At 42.9% G+C, this 18,099-nt stretch overlaps 1 protein-coding gene and 1 long non-coding RNA gene across 2 annotated transcripts; one reads left to right on the top strand and one right to left on the bottom strand.

Moving 5' to 3' along the window:
- Window positions 1–3,176: 3,176 nt before the first annotated feature.
- Window positions 3,177–10,376, bottom strand: LMOD2 (leiomodin 2). Its single transcript, XM_037149854.2, has 3 exons — window positions 9,949–10,376; window positions 3,858–5,210; window positions 3,177–3,405 (listed from the first exon to the last, which is right to left on the bottom strand). The coding sequence occupies exons 1-3, from the start codon at window positions 10,219–10,221 to the stop codon at window positions 3,379–3,381; spliced, it is 1,653 nt and encodes a 550-aa protein (XP_037005749.2). The 5' UTR covers window positions 10,222–10,376; the 3' UTR covers window positions 3,177–3,378.
- A 455-nt stretch (window positions 10,377–10,831) lies between these two features.
- On the top strand, window positions 10,832–11,564 carry LOC128628110 (uncharacterized). Its single transcript, XR_008392441.1, has 2 exons — window positions 10,832–11,084; window positions 11,479–11,564. It is a non-coding gene; the product is annotated as an uncharacterized LOC128628110 (long non-coding RNA).
- The last annotated feature ends 6,535 nt before the right edge of the window (window positions 11,565–18,099 follow it).

The raw sequence follows: 18,099 nt of genomic DNA, 5'->3' as shown, positions 1-18,099 counted from the left end.
AGTTTTTACATTTGTAAGTGGTAGGGGAAAAAATCAAAGAATAAAATTAACAACACATGAAAAGTATATAAAATTAAAACTTTAGTCTATAAAGACATGCTCCTTCACTCATGCATCGTGTACAGCTGCTTTTGCCCCAGAACAGAGTTGAGTAGTTGAGACAGAGGCCAAATGGCTCACAATGTCTATTTGCTCTCTAGCTCTTTGCAGAAAAATGTGGCCAACACTAGTTTTAGATGAGGCTTCCTCGGTGCCCACACAGGACTGTCTACCTGCCTCTCACTCAGTTCTTGCCACATCTCCTATAAGGGGTGATTTTCCTCGGATTCCCACTAGTTTCAGGTGCAGAACACTTTCTAATTCAACTTGCTTGATCTCCTCACCACTGAGCGGAGTACCTCATTCACAGGAGGCGCTTGATAAATAAATGCATGAGTATGAAGTACTGGTGTAAGCTCCCTCCACTGGAATGTAAGGTACATGAGGCCAGTGGTTCTACCTTCTTTGTTGGCTGTGTATTCTTGGTGTCCAAGAGTATCTGGGATAGGGTGAGTACTCGGAAAATATGTGAGGAAATTAAGGGCGTCTGTGTTAGTACTATATTTCTGAGGTTTATAATTCTTAGGTCAATTTTTAGTTTTTTATATCATGCTATTTGATGGTTGATGGAAATAAAACTGTAGCTCTTAAACCTGAGAAACAAAGAAAAAGACAGTGTTAACTTTGTCATAAAAGGAAGTAGTTAAAAGGTATTTTTAAGAATGTATCAATTTTCCCCAGTCTTCAGAGCATAGCAGTCTGTTGCTACCTCCTTTCACTCACTTGCAGCAGCTACAGCTGGGCAGGTATTAAATCAAGACCCTGCTGACACTGAGTTATTAAATACCTGTGGCGGCAGGGCCCTTGGAGCCAGCGAGTCTCAGCATCCTGGCCCCATTTCAAATCAGGACGAGGTATTCTTCAAGAGATTAATGTGCGGATGTAAATCATAGCCTAAACACTTCATCTGCCCTTGGACATCATCTCCCCCAGTGAGCTGAAAGCTCTTTATAGAGGATGAACTAATTGGTTTTCATACTTGCTCCCTGAGTTCACAGGAGCAATGAACTAAGAATGTCTGCCCTGTGCTGAATAACACCTTCCATGTTTACAGGACTGTCTTCTGGAATAACATTCTGGAATGTTTTCCTGAATGACCAGTGTACTCCCTTAGTATCTGATCAGGTCATACTTGTCTTGCTATTGGCTTTATAATATTGTGTTTTGTAGATTGAGCATGAGGTTCCACATCTTTATTTCATTTTGTGATGTACCTAGTAAGTACATGCTGCTCTTTCCTGAGCTCCAAAAGTTCCAGCAAGGCAGCCTCTTACAGAGCAAAGGAACCAGTATTTGTCTCCTAATCACTCCTGGTGAGAAGGCCTGGCCAGCCTCCCCAGCCTGGCAGCTCCTCTTTTCCCCTCACTTCAGGTGGGGCTGCTGCCCACACTCCCTCTCTGCGGATTCATGCATGGTCTTATCAACCACCCAGTTTAGGAGCAACCACTTGCTCCTCTACCTCGTCGTGATGGAACTGGAAGCCATTCCCATTTTGGAGAGACTTGTCCTCATGCACACACAGGGATCGGGGAAAGGAAGGTCTGACTTGGTTCTCTGTTCTAAATTCTCTCTTACACTCACATACTCACACGTGCCTTTTAAAAACTTATGTTTTAGCTTATATATCTTTGAACAATAATGGGCATGATTGTGAGTGCTAGTGAAAATAGTGCAGTCACTGCCAAAGGAAACTGAACTCCCCACTGCTGTCCTAAGAACAGGGCACCTTCGGGAGGCTGGAGCTGACAGGCGCAGAGGGGCATACACCATAGAGTCAGAGGCAGCTGGTTTCACAAGCAACCTTACCCTCTCTGAAACTGGGTTTCCTCCTCTGTAAAGTGGGATAGCAGCTTTTAGTCTTGTTGTGAAAAGTTCCTGCGACAGCTTAGATAGTTCAGAAAATGTCAGTCACTCCGCACACAGTGTCAGGACACAACCCAGCTCACAGACCTCTGGGACCCTCAAGAAAAATGATCAGCTGTTCTTATTAAGAGAATGGCAGACCAAACGAAACAGACTCAGGAACTATTTGAGAATGTTCTGGTAAAAATTGAAGGTAATTTTAACTGAGGTAATCCAAAGCTTTGTATATGAAGCAAACAATGATTGAATGGGTGGCCCAGAGGGCTTACCAAGGCCACACTGCTCTACCCTGAAGAACACAAGGGAAACATTGCTAATCATGGTCACCACAAGGGACTTTAAAGGGGATCTACAGCTTTTATCAACTGGAGAGAAGCATCAGACTGGAGCAAAGGTGATCTCTGAGAGGCCTGTCTCACCCAAATTCAGATCTTTCTTGAGTGAGAGGGAGCCGGGTTATAGTGATGCTCTGTGGCTGCACACACATGTGCTCTTCTCCCTGGACCTATGTCATGGCTGTGGACATCACTGCTAGGTGTGTAGTGCACAAAAAGGGCTGAGACCCACTGGACTAGGGCTTGTCCCAGGACAGCTCAAAGCGAGAATCTTGAGCACCAGCCACAAGGTCGTTCCGAATTCAGGGGGCCTGCCTTCTGCACAGGCCCCTAACGCTTATTTCCTGTTTACCAAATAACTTTCTAGCTTTGAATTTTTCTTGTTCCAGAAATAGTTGATTTTAATTATAGATGACTGCACTGACCTATCAGCCTCATGGGAACCTGAGGGTGTCAGCCGATATCCTGGGTCTAATATCGCTGCCTCCAGGACACTAATGATTGTTTCAGGGTCTTCCCTGAGTTTTTATCTCACTGCAGAGAAGACTTTAAAGAAAGTTTTTGTTTCCAGACCTTTAGAAAGAGCTCTGATCAAATATTCTTGGCAAAAAAACAAAGAAAGGCAAATGCTAAGGACCCAAACCCTTTTTGGGTGAGAATGTAATATATTTAATATTTAACAACATTACATACACACCTGAAAGTGTATCAACGAACAAAAAATATTAGTTTGTTTAAAAAACAAAAACTTCAATCCAAATGTATTGGGATTACAAAAATAACAGCACATTTCACTAATTCATTACAGCTCAGAGTTATCAACACATCCAAAGATATGAACACTATCTTTAAATAAACTGCTTCCAGCCAATACACATCTCATGACATAAAAAAGAAGTTTATTTTCATATTTACAGAAGAAACATGCTGATTGTTTCTTAAAATTCTCTTTGGAATTAATGGGTGAGGCTATTTTTAAAGTCAGAGAACATTGCAAATTGAAGAAGGTAGTTTAGAAACATCTCACAATGCACTTCACTTAATACCAATGAATAATTCTGTATCCTCTTCCAAAGATGTTTTATCGCAAAGCATCCGGAAGTTCCACCTACAAAAACAGGGGATTTTCTTTCAATAACAACAATACAAGTAATCAAGTGAAAAACAAGCGTCAGATGTGTCTCTAGCAGTATTCTCTGAGAGGAACGCACAGCTAGATTGGTTCTCGCAGCCCAGTATTCGAATTTTACGCTAAAAATGGGGCTTGAAACCACTGTGGTCAAATTTGTCACAAGTGATTAATCTGTTTTGGAGTGCGGATTCTACTCCCTGATTTTTTTCACTAAGGAAATCGGGATTTTTATGTGTCGGGGTGTCTTTGAATGGGCTCGGCCCTTAAAGGACCTAAGAACGGTGCGCAGGCACATCTTCCAAACGGAAATCTGCACCCTAGGGACCTGGTCCTGCTGTCGCAAACTCGGCAGCTTTGTTCCTCATATTAAAACACTAAATTAGTGACCTGTGCTGGGGGAGGCGGGCTGGGCCCCGCGGGGAACTCACCCGCCGCAGCTGCCGCAGGCTGCTGCCCCGAATGGCTTCCATGAGGCTGTCGTGCGCCGAGCGCTGCGGGGTGGAGGGCCGGGAGCCGTCCTCCGTTCTCTTCTCTTGCACTGACCTCAGCGAATTTTTTATTTCCTTCAGGAGATTGTTTGGCTGTTTCTTGACCTTCTTCCCCTTTTTCTTTTTCTGTCCGTTCTGCAAGGCCAGCTGGGCGCTCTCCTGCTGCTTGATGACCTCGGCGATGTTGCGGGTGATGAGCTTGTTCTGCGGCGGCGGAGGAGGAGGCGGCGGCGGCGGGGGCGGCAGCCTGTGCGCAGGGGGCGGCGGCGGCGGAGGAGGCGGCGAGGCGGGGCGGCTCCTCGCACTGTGGACTTTCTTGGGGAGCCTGGGGGATGACCAGGGAGACTGCCGGGGAGACGCGTAGGGCGAGGAGCCGGGCGTTCCTCTTTGCCAGACCGTGGTCCTGAGGTTGGACCCTCCGTCGTGCCCCTCCTGCTGCTTTTGCTCCTGCATCCTCTTCTGCCTCTGTTTATCCATATTCCGCGTCAGGAGGCTGGTCATGCTCATTCGGGGTCCCGGGAGCTCGAAGTGGTAGCCCAGCCTCAGCAGCGTGGTGTTCTCCTTCAGCAGCTTGACGATCTCCATCTCCACCTGGCTGCCCATGATGTGCCTCTGGTTGTGGAAGCGCAGCTCCGTGAGCACCGTGTTGTGCTGCAGAGCTCGCATGATGGCCAGGATGCCCTTGCCCGTGACGAAGTTGGACTCGATGTTGACGTTGGTGATGTGCTGGTTGACTCGGAGCATGTCGGCGATGGCCAGGGCCGCGCTGTCGTCCGCGTGCGTGTTGGCCAAGCTGAAGGTCTTCACCGCCGTGTTGCCCTTGAGGGCCTCGGCGAAGCGCGCGAGGGTCTGCGAGGTGATGTTCTCGATGTTGTTCAAGTTGACTTCGGTGGTGTCGGGGTCGTTGTTCTTAATCTTCTCTAAGGCGTCCTCGATCACCGTAGGGTTCCCGGAACGGTGAGTGGCAGCCGGCGACTCCGTGTTCCTTCCACTGTGGCCGTTGGTCAAGTTTATGTTTTCTATTTGACTTTTAAATGTCTGTGGCCTAGAGTTGTTGGAGTTGACACTATCATAGTTTACATTGCCATTAATTTCTTTCTCGTCTTCGATTGCGCTTTCCTCATCATGGCTGTTCTCCTCTTCCTCCTCCTCCTCCTCCTCCTCCTCCTCTTCTTCCTCCTCCTCCTCCTCCTCTTCCTGTTCCTCTTCAGTGTACACCTCCTCGGAAACCTCGCTGTTACTTTCAGTAAAGATGAGCTCTTCCTCACTCTCCTCTTTGTCTTCTTCTGCAACCTAAAGAGCATGGCATCACCATTAACGTTGTCATTCCTAAGCACACTTTTAAAATTTACAAAAGTAACATGGCTTCACACTGTATGCATATATCATGTCATTATGCTGTACACAGAAAAGTAATACATTGTTATATGTCAATTATATCTCAATAAATAAAAAAGTAACACATCGCAAGTAATACAAAAATATACAATGAGAAAAGTTAATGTCCTTGGTGACCAAGGTTAACATTCCATTGCATACCTTTCAACAACTTTTACTGCAAACATTTCTTTTGTTTCTGCAGAATAATTATTCAGAATTCAATTTATTGAATTAAAATTTACTATCGTTTTGCCACTTGGAACAAATAATTTGGAACCTATTTGGGAAACCCTTGATACATTTTTTATTCTTTAATTAGCTACTCTGAACTTCGTGACTCCCAGTCTGCTTACAAACTGTCATTCAAACCTCCCTTCTGGAATCACCCCTCACCCCTCTGTCTTTGCTTATTTCTCCATCCCAAACAACTGTATGGCAACAAAAACACACAACAGGTGAATGGGTTCCCTTTCTTTCTTTTTCTTTTTTTTTTAGTTTTATTTTTTTATATTTTTACAGGGAGGTCAAGGGAGGGAGACAAAGAGGGAAACACCAATGTGTGACAGAGACATCGATCAGTTGCCTGTCATGTACCCCCAACCAGGGACCTGGCCCACAACTCAGGCATGTGCTCTGACCAGGAATTGAACCTGTAACCCTTTGGTTCACAGGCCACTGCTCAGTCCACTGAGTCACACCAGCCAGGGCAGTTCCCTTTCTTAATGTTCAAAACTTTTCCCCGAACATCTCTTACAGCAGATGTGACAGGAGCCGGGTGATCTCTGCCCTGCCTGTGTCCATGTAGGCAGAGATAGGGGTGTCATTTGCTTCTCCAACTTCTATCTGCGTCTAGGGTAGAGCCTGGCCCACGGTCTGGGAGACCCCACACCAGCTGTGAGCTGCTGCTGTCCTTGTCCTGATCTGGGAGAGGAACCCCAGTGGGCAGGGCTGCCATCAGGGCAGCAAGAGAAAAATATGTAGGTCGCCCTTAGCAAATCAACTTGAAATCTCACACTAGGTCGGGGTTAACTGAGACGGACCACAGAAGACAGGAGGCGGGAAAGGTCATCACCCTTGGCTCTCGCTCACCTCTACCAGTGATGAGGAGCAGCAGAGAGCAGCAGAAAATCTTGAAGCAAGCCTTTGCCTCAGCCTGACGATCTTAAATTATTGAACACGTATCAATTATGAAAGACTTTCAGGCAAAACACTATTTCATTCTATCTTTGCCTTTCTTGTTTATAAGACTCTGTATAAGAAGTCCAACGGACCCCTTCTGTTTTTCTTGCTACCTTTTCTGATTAAAAAAAAAGAAATTGGAAATTGCTGACCAAACTACATTTTCCCATGTCCCCCCTAAGCCTTGATTCTTCCCTCTACATTGGCAGCTTTTTTTTTTTACCCCAAGGACTCCTGCTGCCCGAGGCATGTGGAATGAGCTTTGGATAACACTTTGCTTGTCTCTGGGTTTGTTTGCCCAGTTGCTATCACCAAATAGTCTCCAGTTATCCACTTGTTTGGAGTGGCAGGCACCAAGTGATGGCCTGGGGAAGGGGTCAGCCACTCCTGGGCTGGCTTGTCCAGTCTTAATTTACTCCCTTCTTTAAGATCAGGAGAAGGTAAACATGTGTGTGCATGTGTGTGCGTGTGTGTGTGTGTGTGTGTGTCGCTGTTTCCATATTTGCAGGAAGGCCTGTCTCAAAATTCAAGGTATATTTAGCCTTTGGTGCCACCCTTAAACTTTATCCACTTTGGTTTTTATTAGTTTAGAGAGAGAAGTAGGGGAAGAGAGAAAGAGAGAGAGAGAGACAGGGACATGACAGAGAAACAGCAGTTGGTTGCCTCCCATACACACACCCAACCAGCGGTGGAACCCACAAGCTAGGTATGTGCCCAGCTGGGGATCAAACCTGCAGCCTCTTGGCATATGGAACGATGCCCCAACCAGCTGAGCCACCCAGCTAGGGCTATCCACATATGTTTTTAAAGAACTTTAGGCTTTATCTGCAAGAGATGTTTTCCAAAATAAGCATACTTTATTCTAGGAAGCCTTTCTTGACATCCCCTGAAATCATCCTTGTAATTCATTCCCACAGAATTATACTTCCCTCAAATAGTGCCTATTGTAATGAGTTTGCTGTTTTCCAAAAAGACTGTTAGCAGGGTAAAGACAGTGCTCAGCATGCAGCAGGGGGAAATAAATACTTGTTTCCTGAATGGATGTGAAATAATATTGGCTAATGGCCTCCTACTCAGGACTGGGTCTAGCAGAGAAATACTAATGGGTCAGAGTAGGGGTGGGGTGACCAACTGTCCCAGTTTTCCTGGGCTTGAAAACTATTCCAGGAAACTCCAGAGTTGTTGAGTGGGTCTCAAACTGCAGAGTGGTCACAATCACACGCAGGGCTGTGAGACCACAGGATTCGGGCGCTGCTGCGTGGCTCCCTCATGTAGCAGGGCTGAGGGAGCGTAGAATTAGCAGTTCTGAGAAGTTCCCAGATGGTGCTGCTGGTCAGGCACCCGCATTTTGAGAATCGTGGTCTTTGTGCCAGCAGAGCTTGGTTTGAATTTCAGGTCACTTCTGAATTGATCTCAAATGTATTTCTTAACCTCTCTTAGTCCAAGTTCTCATGGGCAGAAGATTAGAATTCAGTGATATAAGGTGGGTGAATTCAGTGGCACTTATGCCTGACACCCAGCAGATACTCAAGCCAGGGAAGCTAGAGCCTTGGTCCCCAGGATCTTCTGGAGTTACTTAGTGTAGCAAAACTTTTATGTGATCCAGAGCCAGTGGCCGAATAACAAAGACCCCCTCTCCTCACCGCTTGTACTGTGCTGCTCCTCGTGCTGCCGCTGCCGTGCCCCCAGCCACCCACCCATCAGCTGCTGTGAGCCGTTTCCTGTGGTGGGAATGGATTTACACCCTCCACCAGCAAGTGCCAGCTCAGCACTCCTTGTGGCTGCACAGACCACTGGCCAGTGGGGAAATGGCAGTGGGAGAAAAACTAGCCAAGAAAGGAATCAAAGTTCATCAACACGGCAGCCTCTCTAGTTGAGTTGATAAGCCATCGGCAGGGATCAGCCAGGCCTTCGGCAGGACCGGGTGGGTTCCCTTAACAGTGGCAACAGACTTCACCCCTGTTTCCCACCAGTCTGAAGACGTTATGACATTAAAATGCCTTTGTTTGGGTATTGCTATGATGGCTGTCTGTCCTCAATCTTCTGGGTCTATTTTAGTCTTTTTATTAAGGAAATGATCGAATAACTGTATTAAAAGTCTTATTTTATGTATTTTGACATGCATTTTCACTACGGGGTCGGAGGAAAGGCCTCTAAAAGTCATGGCTGTGGGGGAAGTGACCTTAATCCTGGCCTGCTGTGTGTGTCCTTCCTTATCACCTCCCCTCCAGCCCTTTCATGCAGGCGGCCACCATGGCCTTGGCAGACCCTGGCCTGATCCCAGTGACCCTTCCTGGGGTGATTGACATGGACAAAGCTCACACACGTCTTGCTGCAAATGTGGCCCACATACCCTGTCATCAAGATCATCTAACAGAGCCTAGATTAGTACCCTGGAAGCCTTACCATTGGCTGCAGGCCATTTTGGCTTTAGATAGTTCCTGTGGAGAACAGAGGTTTTAATTGGTTGCTCCTGCTCTCTGTTCTTCCAGAAATTCAGAAATTGGTTATATTAATGTTCTTATTGCCATTGCTATTTTCCCAGAGCATAGTCTTTTGAACTCCTTCTGTTAATGATTCATTTAGCAAATAAAAGAAATTGATTACTGGCCAGAGAACAAAAGCTTAACAGACCTATGCTCTAATGTAAGTATTACATTTCCAGGCCTCAGAATCAATAGTGTGAAGGAGAGGGAAATCATAGAGACCACCTGCTCAGGTGTGCTTAACCTGGGCCCTCGGGCGGGCTCCGGATGCGGGTCACCATCCCGCAATTCCATAGAAAACCTGTGTACGTGTGCACAAGCACACATGCATTTTCTTAAGGAGAGGCTCCATAACTTCCCCAAATCTCCAAGGGCTTTTGACTGATACACACATGAAAACCACTGGCTCCCCCTCCCACGGTGGACAGATGAGAAAGAAAACCCTGCAGAAGTGACTGTCTTTTCACGGTCTAACGACTTAGGGACAGAAAAGGGACTAGAAATAAGGCCCCCTGGCCCTCCGCCCCGTGTCCATTCCTAGCACCCCACACTTCTTGGTGTTGGGAAGAAAGAAGTCTTTTTACTGTAGCCACTATCACACTCAAAGCACCCAGAGTGCCCACCTTTTTCTTTATCAAAGAAATCTCCTTGTACATATATTTCAGAAACAGATACTATGCCTCATCTCCAGCTTATAATTCAGATTAAACTTACGTTGGCAAAATATCCAAACCTATGCCTCGCTTGTGAATTATTTTCCCCTTGAAGATTCCTCCTTTAACAGTTACAGAACCCCCGCCCATCATTTTGCATATTATGATCCCCTGGGCCATAGATGTTACGGGGCTATTACAACCTGAGACATTTTTCAGTAGCAGGTTACAAGAAATATACAGAGGACTGCGGAGTTAGAGAAAACACTTTCCTAGGTTTGGGGTGGGGTGATGGGGACTGGGAACGGCCGAGGAAAAGTCCCGAAAGCCTACCTTTCCACACTCCCCCAGCCTCTCCTTCTCCAGGAGTTTTTGGGACTCCTTCTCCCAATAGGCCATCAGTGCCTCTCTGCTGAATGTCCCCGTGGGGGTTTTCTCGGTCAGACTCTTTTGTCTTAGCCCCACGGGAAGGTTGCGATCGGGTTCAATGTCTTCCAACTCCCTCTCTAGCTCCTTCAGCTCCTCAGCTGATAGGGAAGCAAGGAGTTCGTCCTCATCGATGGATTCATATTTACTAAGTCCTCTCCTGTAGCCGAAGGTAGACATGGTCCCTGCTGTGTCAGACCCAAAAGGAGCTTGAAGAACCAGGCATTCAAGGCAGCCAGAAGCAGGCGGGGAGGTGAGGCGGCAGACTGGTCAGCAACTGGTGCTCGGAGTGGCCGCGATAGCCTTTTAAGAGTGGTGATACAGGGCTGTGACAATGCGGGGAGAGGTGAAAGCATGGGCTGTTTTAAGCATCAGACGTCAGCTAGACATTTGAACACAAAGAATGTCACATCGGTGGTGGATGGAGGTCTCAGAACCAGTGGGGATTATGCACACACTGGCCAGGGACAGATTTAGCTGAGCCTGATAGCTCGTGAGGACAGGCAGAGAGTGTTTCAGACAGGGATAAATAACACAGTTTTTACTTTATATTCAAACAAAGGGGCGGGGGGTACAATTTATTTTGAAAATGACTTGCTCCCACCACTGGGGCCATGAAAAGATTTATTATCATCTTAGAGATTGAGAAATGACTACACATCCTTCCTCTCTGAGTAGTTATTCAATATGTTCTAAAAACATATCGTGGGTGGCATTCATGGGAGTAGATAGGTATAATAATAGAGCCCTTTAGAGTTTCTTGTATTTTGTAGTTTACAGAGCACTTGAACATAATTTCCCTAATCACAGCAAGTCCTGTGAGATGCCTCACATCTCACAGGACTTTACAGGACTTGTTTGCCTTTATGGACTTTGGCAAACAAGGCTCCAGGAGATTAGGTGAAAAATTTGCAGTCGAGACGGCCAGAACTGCAGAAGTGGCTTTCTCCACAGCACAAGATGGCTTCCTTCTCCTCGCCCACAGCTGGTAGTAAACAATGAGATTTGCAAAGAAAACTCCAAAGGACAAACAATAATATCGGGTATGATTTATTAAGAATTGACACTGTGTCAGCCTAGTGTTAAGCATTTTCTATACTTCATCTCATTTAATCCTACAGTTCTCTAAGGTATATATTATTACCCATGTTTTACTAATATGGACTCAGAGAGGTCAAGTAACTGGCCCAAGGCCACAGAGCTAAGACGTGTTGAGTCTGGACTTTGAACTCATATTTGTGTCTGAGCTGAAAGCTAAAGAGAAGCTAATTCAAAAATCATACATTTGTTCATATTCTTGTAAATGTGATGAAATATATAGTGTATAAAGCTGTAAATGTATAATTTTTAACACATAGATGAAAATCTGTTAAAATGTAAATGTGTTAAAATAGACACTTATCGATACATGTATAATGTATGATATTTTGTTTATAGGTTCCACAGCTGGTGAATGAATAAACATACTTGGGTTGTTTCCAGGTTTGGATTATAAATAATGCTCTGAGACCATTTTCACGCAAGTATTTGTGTGGCCATGTGTTTCATTTCTCTCGGGTGGGTAGATAGCTATGCAATAGTGGAATTGCTGAGTTATATGGTGAATTTACATTTACCTTTTCCAGAAACTGACAAACTATTTTCCGAAATGACTGCACCAATTTACATTCCCATCAACAATGAAGAGAGTTCTAGTTTCTTCACATCCTAATTTGCTATTGCTTCTGTTTTCTGATTTTTATAGGCACGAAATGATATCTCATTGTCATCTTATTTTTCATTCCTCTAGTAATTAATGATGCTGAGCATCATTTCCTGTGTTTATTGGCTATGTTATATCTACTTTGGTAAAATAGTTATTCAAATCTTATGCTCATTTTAAAAATAGGTTGCCTGTAATTGGGACCCATATTTTTTATATATTCTGGGCTGTGTGAGAGATATGATTTGCAGATAGTTTTTCCCATTCGGAGGCTTATCTATTGGTGACTTTTGAAGAGCAAATGCTTTTAATTATGATGAAATCCAATTTATCAAATTTTTTCTCCTGCTGCTTGAACTTCTGTAAGAAATCCTTTCCTATTTTTTTGCACGTAGCTGTCCAGTTCTCCCAACACCATTTGTTGAAGAGGCTATCTTTACTCCATTTTATGTTACTGCCCCCTTTGTCGAATATTAATTGACTGTGGAGAGTTGAGTTTATTTCTGGGCTCTCTGTTCTGTTCCATTGGTCTATGTGTCTGTTTTTATGCCAGTACCAGCCTGTTTTGATTACAGTGGCCTTGTAATACAATTTGATATCAGGTATTGCATACACCAAAATAAATTCAAGGTGGATAAAAGACTTAAATATAAGCCTTGAAACCATTAAAGTCCTAGAGGAGAACATTGGCAGGAAAATCTCAGATATTTCATGCAGCAACATTTTTACTGATATGTCCCCTAGAGCAAGGAATATAAAGGAAAGAATAAACAAATGGGATCTCATCAAAATAAAAAGCTTCTGTGTGGCTAAAGAAAACAGTATTAAATTAGCAAGACAACCAACTGTATGGGAAAACATATTTGCCAATGATACCTCAGACAAAGGTTTAATCTCCAAAATATACAAAGAACTTACATGACTCCACTCTAAGAAGACAACCAACCCAATTTAAAAATGGGAAAAGGACTTGAACAGACACTTCCCCAAGGAGGACATACAGAAGATCCAGAGACACATGAAGAAATGCTCAATATCACTAGCTATCAGAGAGATGCAAATTAAAACCACAATGAGATACCATTTTACACCAGTCAGAATGGCCATCATAAACAAAGCAGCCAACAACAAATGTTGGAGAGGTTGTGGGGAAAAGGGGTCCTTAGTTCACTGTTGGTGGGATTGCAGACTGGTACAACCATTATGGAAAACAGTATGGAATTTTCTCAGAAAAATAAAAATTGACCTGCCTTTTGACCCAGCAATTCCACTGCTAGGATTATATCCTAAGAACCCCAAAACATCAATTTCAAAGAACCTATGCACCACAATGTTCATAGCAGCACAATTTACAATAGCCAAGAGCTGGAAGCAACCTAGGTGCCCATCAGTAAATGAATGGATCAAAAAATTGTGGTACATATACACAATGGAATTCTATGCAGCAGAGAGAAAGAAGGAACTACTACCCTTTGCAACAACATGGATGGAACTGGAAAGCATTATGCTGAGTGAAATAGGCCAGGTGTTGAAAGACAAATACCATATGATCTCACCTTTAACAGGAAGCTAAACAACAAAACAGACAAGCAAGCAAAATAAAAACAAATACACTGAAATAGAGAACAGGGGGACAGCAAGCAGAGGGGAGAGGGGAGGGAATTTAAGGGGAAAAATGGGAGGGATTTAGAGGAACAAGTATAAAGGACACAGGGACAATAACTAAGGGGGGTAGAAATGGGAGGGAGGTGGGGTGCATGGGGAGGGGTGGGCTGGGATGGGAGAAATAGAAAACTATACTTGAAAAATAACTAAATAAAAATTTAAAAAAAAGAAAATTAGCTTGCTAAGAGGATTTTCCAGGATCATAAGACATTAAATTTATGAACTAGTTGTACTAAAAGTTTATTTCAAAATTAAATTTTAAATAATTTTCTCCCAGGAAAAAAAAAAAGAAATCCTTTCCTAGCTGAAGGTCAGAGAGAACTATACCTATGATTTTCTAAGTGTTTTACCATTTTAGGTTTTTATAGTTAAGTTTGTTACCCATTTTTACTTAGTATTTGCATATATGTAAGGTAAGAGTCTAAGTTCATCTTTTTGCATGCAAATATCCAATTGTGTTAGCACTTTTTAAAAAGACTATGCTTTTCCCTATTAAACTGCATTGGTGCCTTTGCAGAAAACTAATTGTCTATAAACATAAGGGTTTCTTCCTGGACTTTCAAATCTGTTCTATGGATCTGTGCCTATTTTCTTAAGTCAATACCACATGGTTTTAATTACTATAGCTCTGTAATACATATTGAAATTGTAAGAATAACTCCTCTAACATTTTTCTTTTGCAAAAATGTTTTGGCTAACTCTTACCATCTTAACTCATTATGGTTTACTGCCTCCAAAAATAACTATGACTCTTCTCAGTGCTACTAATGAGAGAGGTGATTATGAAATTAGAAATGATGAGTTCATTGGATATTTTTATGGCCTGAGAGTATACTTATGTAGCCTCAGTGGTAACAACATCTTTTTTATGTGAAAATGGTTTGATTTTTGGAAATGACATCCAATCAGTATAGCCAAGTCTGTTGAATCATTCAGCTGTATAATGACATTGTAGGTAAAACAATGAATGATAATTACAAGTGTATGAAAACCTAAATGTTTTTTGAAGAAAAGGACGAGAAGAAAACACATGAAAGTGATAGCATAAGTTTACTTCTTCAACAGTTATGCATTGGCCCATATATACATGCAAATTTAGGAATAGGTAATTATGTATAAAAATTCTGGACTTGTGTTTTACTCTCTTTCTTTCTTGTTTTTAATTTTTCTGTAACATTTTAATATTAGTTTTATTCCACAATTTATTAAACATACACTACATGTCAGATGCTATTTAAAGTGCTGGGGTTAAAGCAGTGAAGAAAACCAACCAAGTCCCCTCCTTCATGGAGTTTGTATCCTATCAATAGTTGAGGGAGACAGACAATATGAGTATGTAAATGACCACGTAAGTACAGACTATGTCGGACAGAAGCTCTATGGAGAGAAAGAGAGTAGGGTAAGAGGGAAGAAAGGAGAATGTGGGAGTGCTATTTCATGCAGGGAAGATCACTGTAATCGGTGACATTTGAGCATATACCTAGAAAAGTAAAGGCTTGGTGTGTGCAGATTATACTACCACACATTTAATATGATTATAAAGTAATTACTCAGATATTCTTGGAATCACAGATTATCAGATTTCAAAGTCCCTTTGAAATACATGAATCCTCTCTATCCCTTCTGTTCAGTGGTCACCTAGCGTTTGCCTGAACACTTTCAGTGAAAATTTTACATCACCAAAAATTTGTTCCATTGTTGGATGTCTCAAATCATTACAAAATTCTTATTTCTATTACACTAAAATTAATCTCTTGAAAAACCAGCCCATATATTTTAGTTTTCTCATTGGAGCAACACAGAATAAATATAGTCTCATGTGAGTTTCTTCTTACAAATCTTGGGTGGTCCCTGAATGACTGTGAAAATAACTCCAGAAGAGGAAATATCAAAGTGTTTATCTGTGGCAGTATATTGGGGAAAAATGGCCTCTCAAAGACACTACCTTAAAATAAGTCATTTAGGTATCCTAGAATATACTTTGTGAAACACTCTGATTATAATAATCACAGTTGATGGGTGATCTTAGTTTACTGGAGCTCTCTTTAAGTATTCTCTATAAAGGTGAAGTTTGTTGAATATAATTCTGCTGAGTGACCAAACACCACCACCTGACCTGGCCTAGACTAAGTACAATGAGTAACTTAGATTTCTGTGCAACCTTGTCTACAGTGAAGGGAAAAAAATCAAATCATATTCTCAGCATCAGCATTTTCTGTTTTGGGATTTTTATTTGAGCACATTTCACTTTTTAGTAGAATTGCTTTTAGATCCTTTTCAAGGTAAGCATCTTTCATTTTAAAAAAAAGCTGTATTGTGGGGAGAATCATTTTAATGTTCCCTGATTGACAGTCAAATACACACCATTTCCCAATATACTGGCAAATGCCCTTTGTAGTGAAAATACGGTTTCCTCTTTCCATCTTTATTTTCTTTGGTTTCCTCTCAAAAATACTATTATTTGTTTATTCAGCATACATTTGCCAAGTACTGCTGTGGGGACAGGTACATGCTGGAAGCTAGGATTACATGCAGAAAAATAGAAATTGATCTGGCCCCTGCCCCAGGAGTTCATACTCTGGGGATAAAGGCAAACAGCTGACAGCAACAGAGGGCAGTGCCGTCCCCACCAAGGGACCAGCAGTGGAGAGGGGACTACAGATGCAGAAGCAGGGTGGCGGAGTGGGAGGAGTCGCAGAAGGCACAGAAGTTGACAAAGAGCTTTTGAGGCAGAGAGAGGCCTCTGGACAAACCACAGGAGTATGAAAACCAAAACCAGGTATTTGGTGTAGGGGTGGGGAATAGGTGAAGACAGGCAGAATAGTACAGTTGGGTTTTATACTGTATCAAATAGAATGCTTTGGTATTTTGACACCCCCCCATCTTCTCTCTCTCTCTTGTTCTATCTCTCCCTGAATAGCCACAAATATTATGTCTGGCACATAGTAGATGCATATAGATGTTGAACATTTTTAAATATATTTTACTGATTATGCTATTATAGTTGTCCCTTTTTTCTCCCCTTTATTCCCCTCCACCCTGTGCCTCCTCTCCTACCACCATTCCCCCATCTTAGTTCATGTCCATGGGTTGTACATATATGTTCTTTGGCTTCTCCATTTCCCACACTATTCTTAACCTCCCCCTGTTTATTTTGTACCTGCCATTTTTATTCCCTTTACCTTTTCCCTCATTCTCCCCCTCCCCCTCCCTACTGATAACCCTTCATGTGATTTCTATTTCTGTGAATCTGTTCCTGTTCTAATTGTTTCCTTAGTCTGTTTTCATTTTTATTTTTGTTCCTTTAGGTTTAATTGTTGATAGTTGTGAGTTTGTTGTCATTTTACTGTTCATATAATTGATTTTCATTTTTTTAGATAAGTCCCCTTAACATTTCATAGAATAAGGTCTTGGTGATGATGAACTCCTTTGACTTGACCTTATCTGGGAAGCATTTTATCTGCTCTTTCATTATAAATGATAGCTTTACTGGTTAGAGTAATGTTGGATGTAGGTTCTTGACTTTCATGACTTGGAATACTTCTTTCAAGCCCCTTCTTGCCTGTAAGGTCTTTTTTCAGAAATCAGCTGACAGTCTGATGGGAACTCCTTTGTAGGTAACTGTCTCCTTTTCTCTTTTGATTTTTAAGATTCTTTCCTTCTCTTTTATCTTGAGTAATCTAATTACAATGTGCCTTGGTGTGTGCTTCCTTGGGTCCAACTTTTTTGGGATGCTCTGAGTTTCCTGGGCCTCCTAGGAGTCTATTTCTTTTGCCAGATTATGGAAAATTTCCTTCATTATTTGTTCAAAAAAGTTTTCAATTCCTTGCTCTTCCTTTTCTCCTTCTGGCACCTCTATGATTCAGGTGTTGGGATGTTTAAAATTGTCCAGAGGTTCCTAAGCCTCTCATTTAAAAAAATTCTTGTTTCTTCATTCTGTCCTAGTTGAATGTTTATTTATTTCTTCCCTCTTCTCCAAACCGTTGAACCCCGGTTTCCTTCCCATCACTGTTGGCTCCTTATACACTTTCCTTTATTTCACTTTTGCATACCCTTCACTTTTTCTTCTATTTTGTGACCATTGTCAGCCATTTCTGTGAGCATACTAAGTACCAGTGTTTTGAACTCTGCATCTGATGGGTTACCTATCTCTTCATCATTTAGTTGTATTTTTTCTGGAGCTTTGATCTGTTCTTCCATTTGGGCCATTGTATTGCTGTTGTTTCGGCATGCCTGTTTCATAGTAAGAGGTGTAACCTTAGATGTTCACCAGGGTGGGGCAACCCACGTGGCTACATTGTGCCACTATATGTAGGGGAGGGGTCCAAGAGGGAACAATGTCACTTGCTCAGCTCTGAGCTGGCCTTCAGTCACCTCCTCCACCACCCACAAGCAAGTTGGGCCCTTCTGGTGCTGATTCCCAGGTGGGTTTGTGTATGTTCTAGGGCCCTGTGGGTCTCTCCAGCAAATTCTCCTGTGAAGCTTGGAATTTCTCCTGCTGCCTCAACCCCCACAGGTTTTTTCAGTCACAGGTTCTTAGTCTTCATTTCCTTGTACTGGAACCCTGGGATGTGCAGTCTGTCTTGCTCCCCAGTTGTTCCTTCCATGCAATCCCCATGCAAATGTGGCACCAGCTGGTCTGCCAGCCACCACCTCGCCTGCCTCAGTCCTCCAGCCACCTTGCTGCAAGT

The sequence above is a fragment of the Artibeus jamaicensis genome, unplaced genomic scaffold (assembly GCF_021234435.1).
Source record: "Artibeus jamaicensis isolate MK-2021 breed Jamaican fruit bat unplaced genomic scaffold, CSHL_Jam_final contig_540, whole genome shotgun sequence".
Taxonomy (NCBI): domain Eukaryota; kingdom Metazoa; phylum Chordata; class Mammalia; order Chiroptera; family Phyllostomidae; genus Artibeus; species Artibeus jamaicensis.
Note: the sequence above shows the minus strand (reverse complement) of the source record. Positions and strands in the feature narration are given on the sequence as shown.

What these genes read in the sequence shown, in the direction of transcription:
- LMOD2 (XM_037149854.2), bottom strand. Translation starts at nt 10,221, where the DNA reads ATGTCTACCTTCGGCTACAGGAGAGGACTTAGTAAATATGAATCCATC. An exon ending in GGCTGGGGGAGTGTGGAAAG is followed by an intron (nt 5,211 to 9,948) that starts GTAGGCTTTCGG and finishes CATGCTCTTTAG; the next exon opens with GTTGCAGAAGAAGACAAAGA. An exon ending in GCCTGCGGCAGCTGCGGCGG is followed by an intron (nt 3,406 to 3,857) that starts GTGAGTTCCCCG and finishes CTGTTTTTGTAG; the next exon opens with GTGGAACTTCCGGATGCTTT.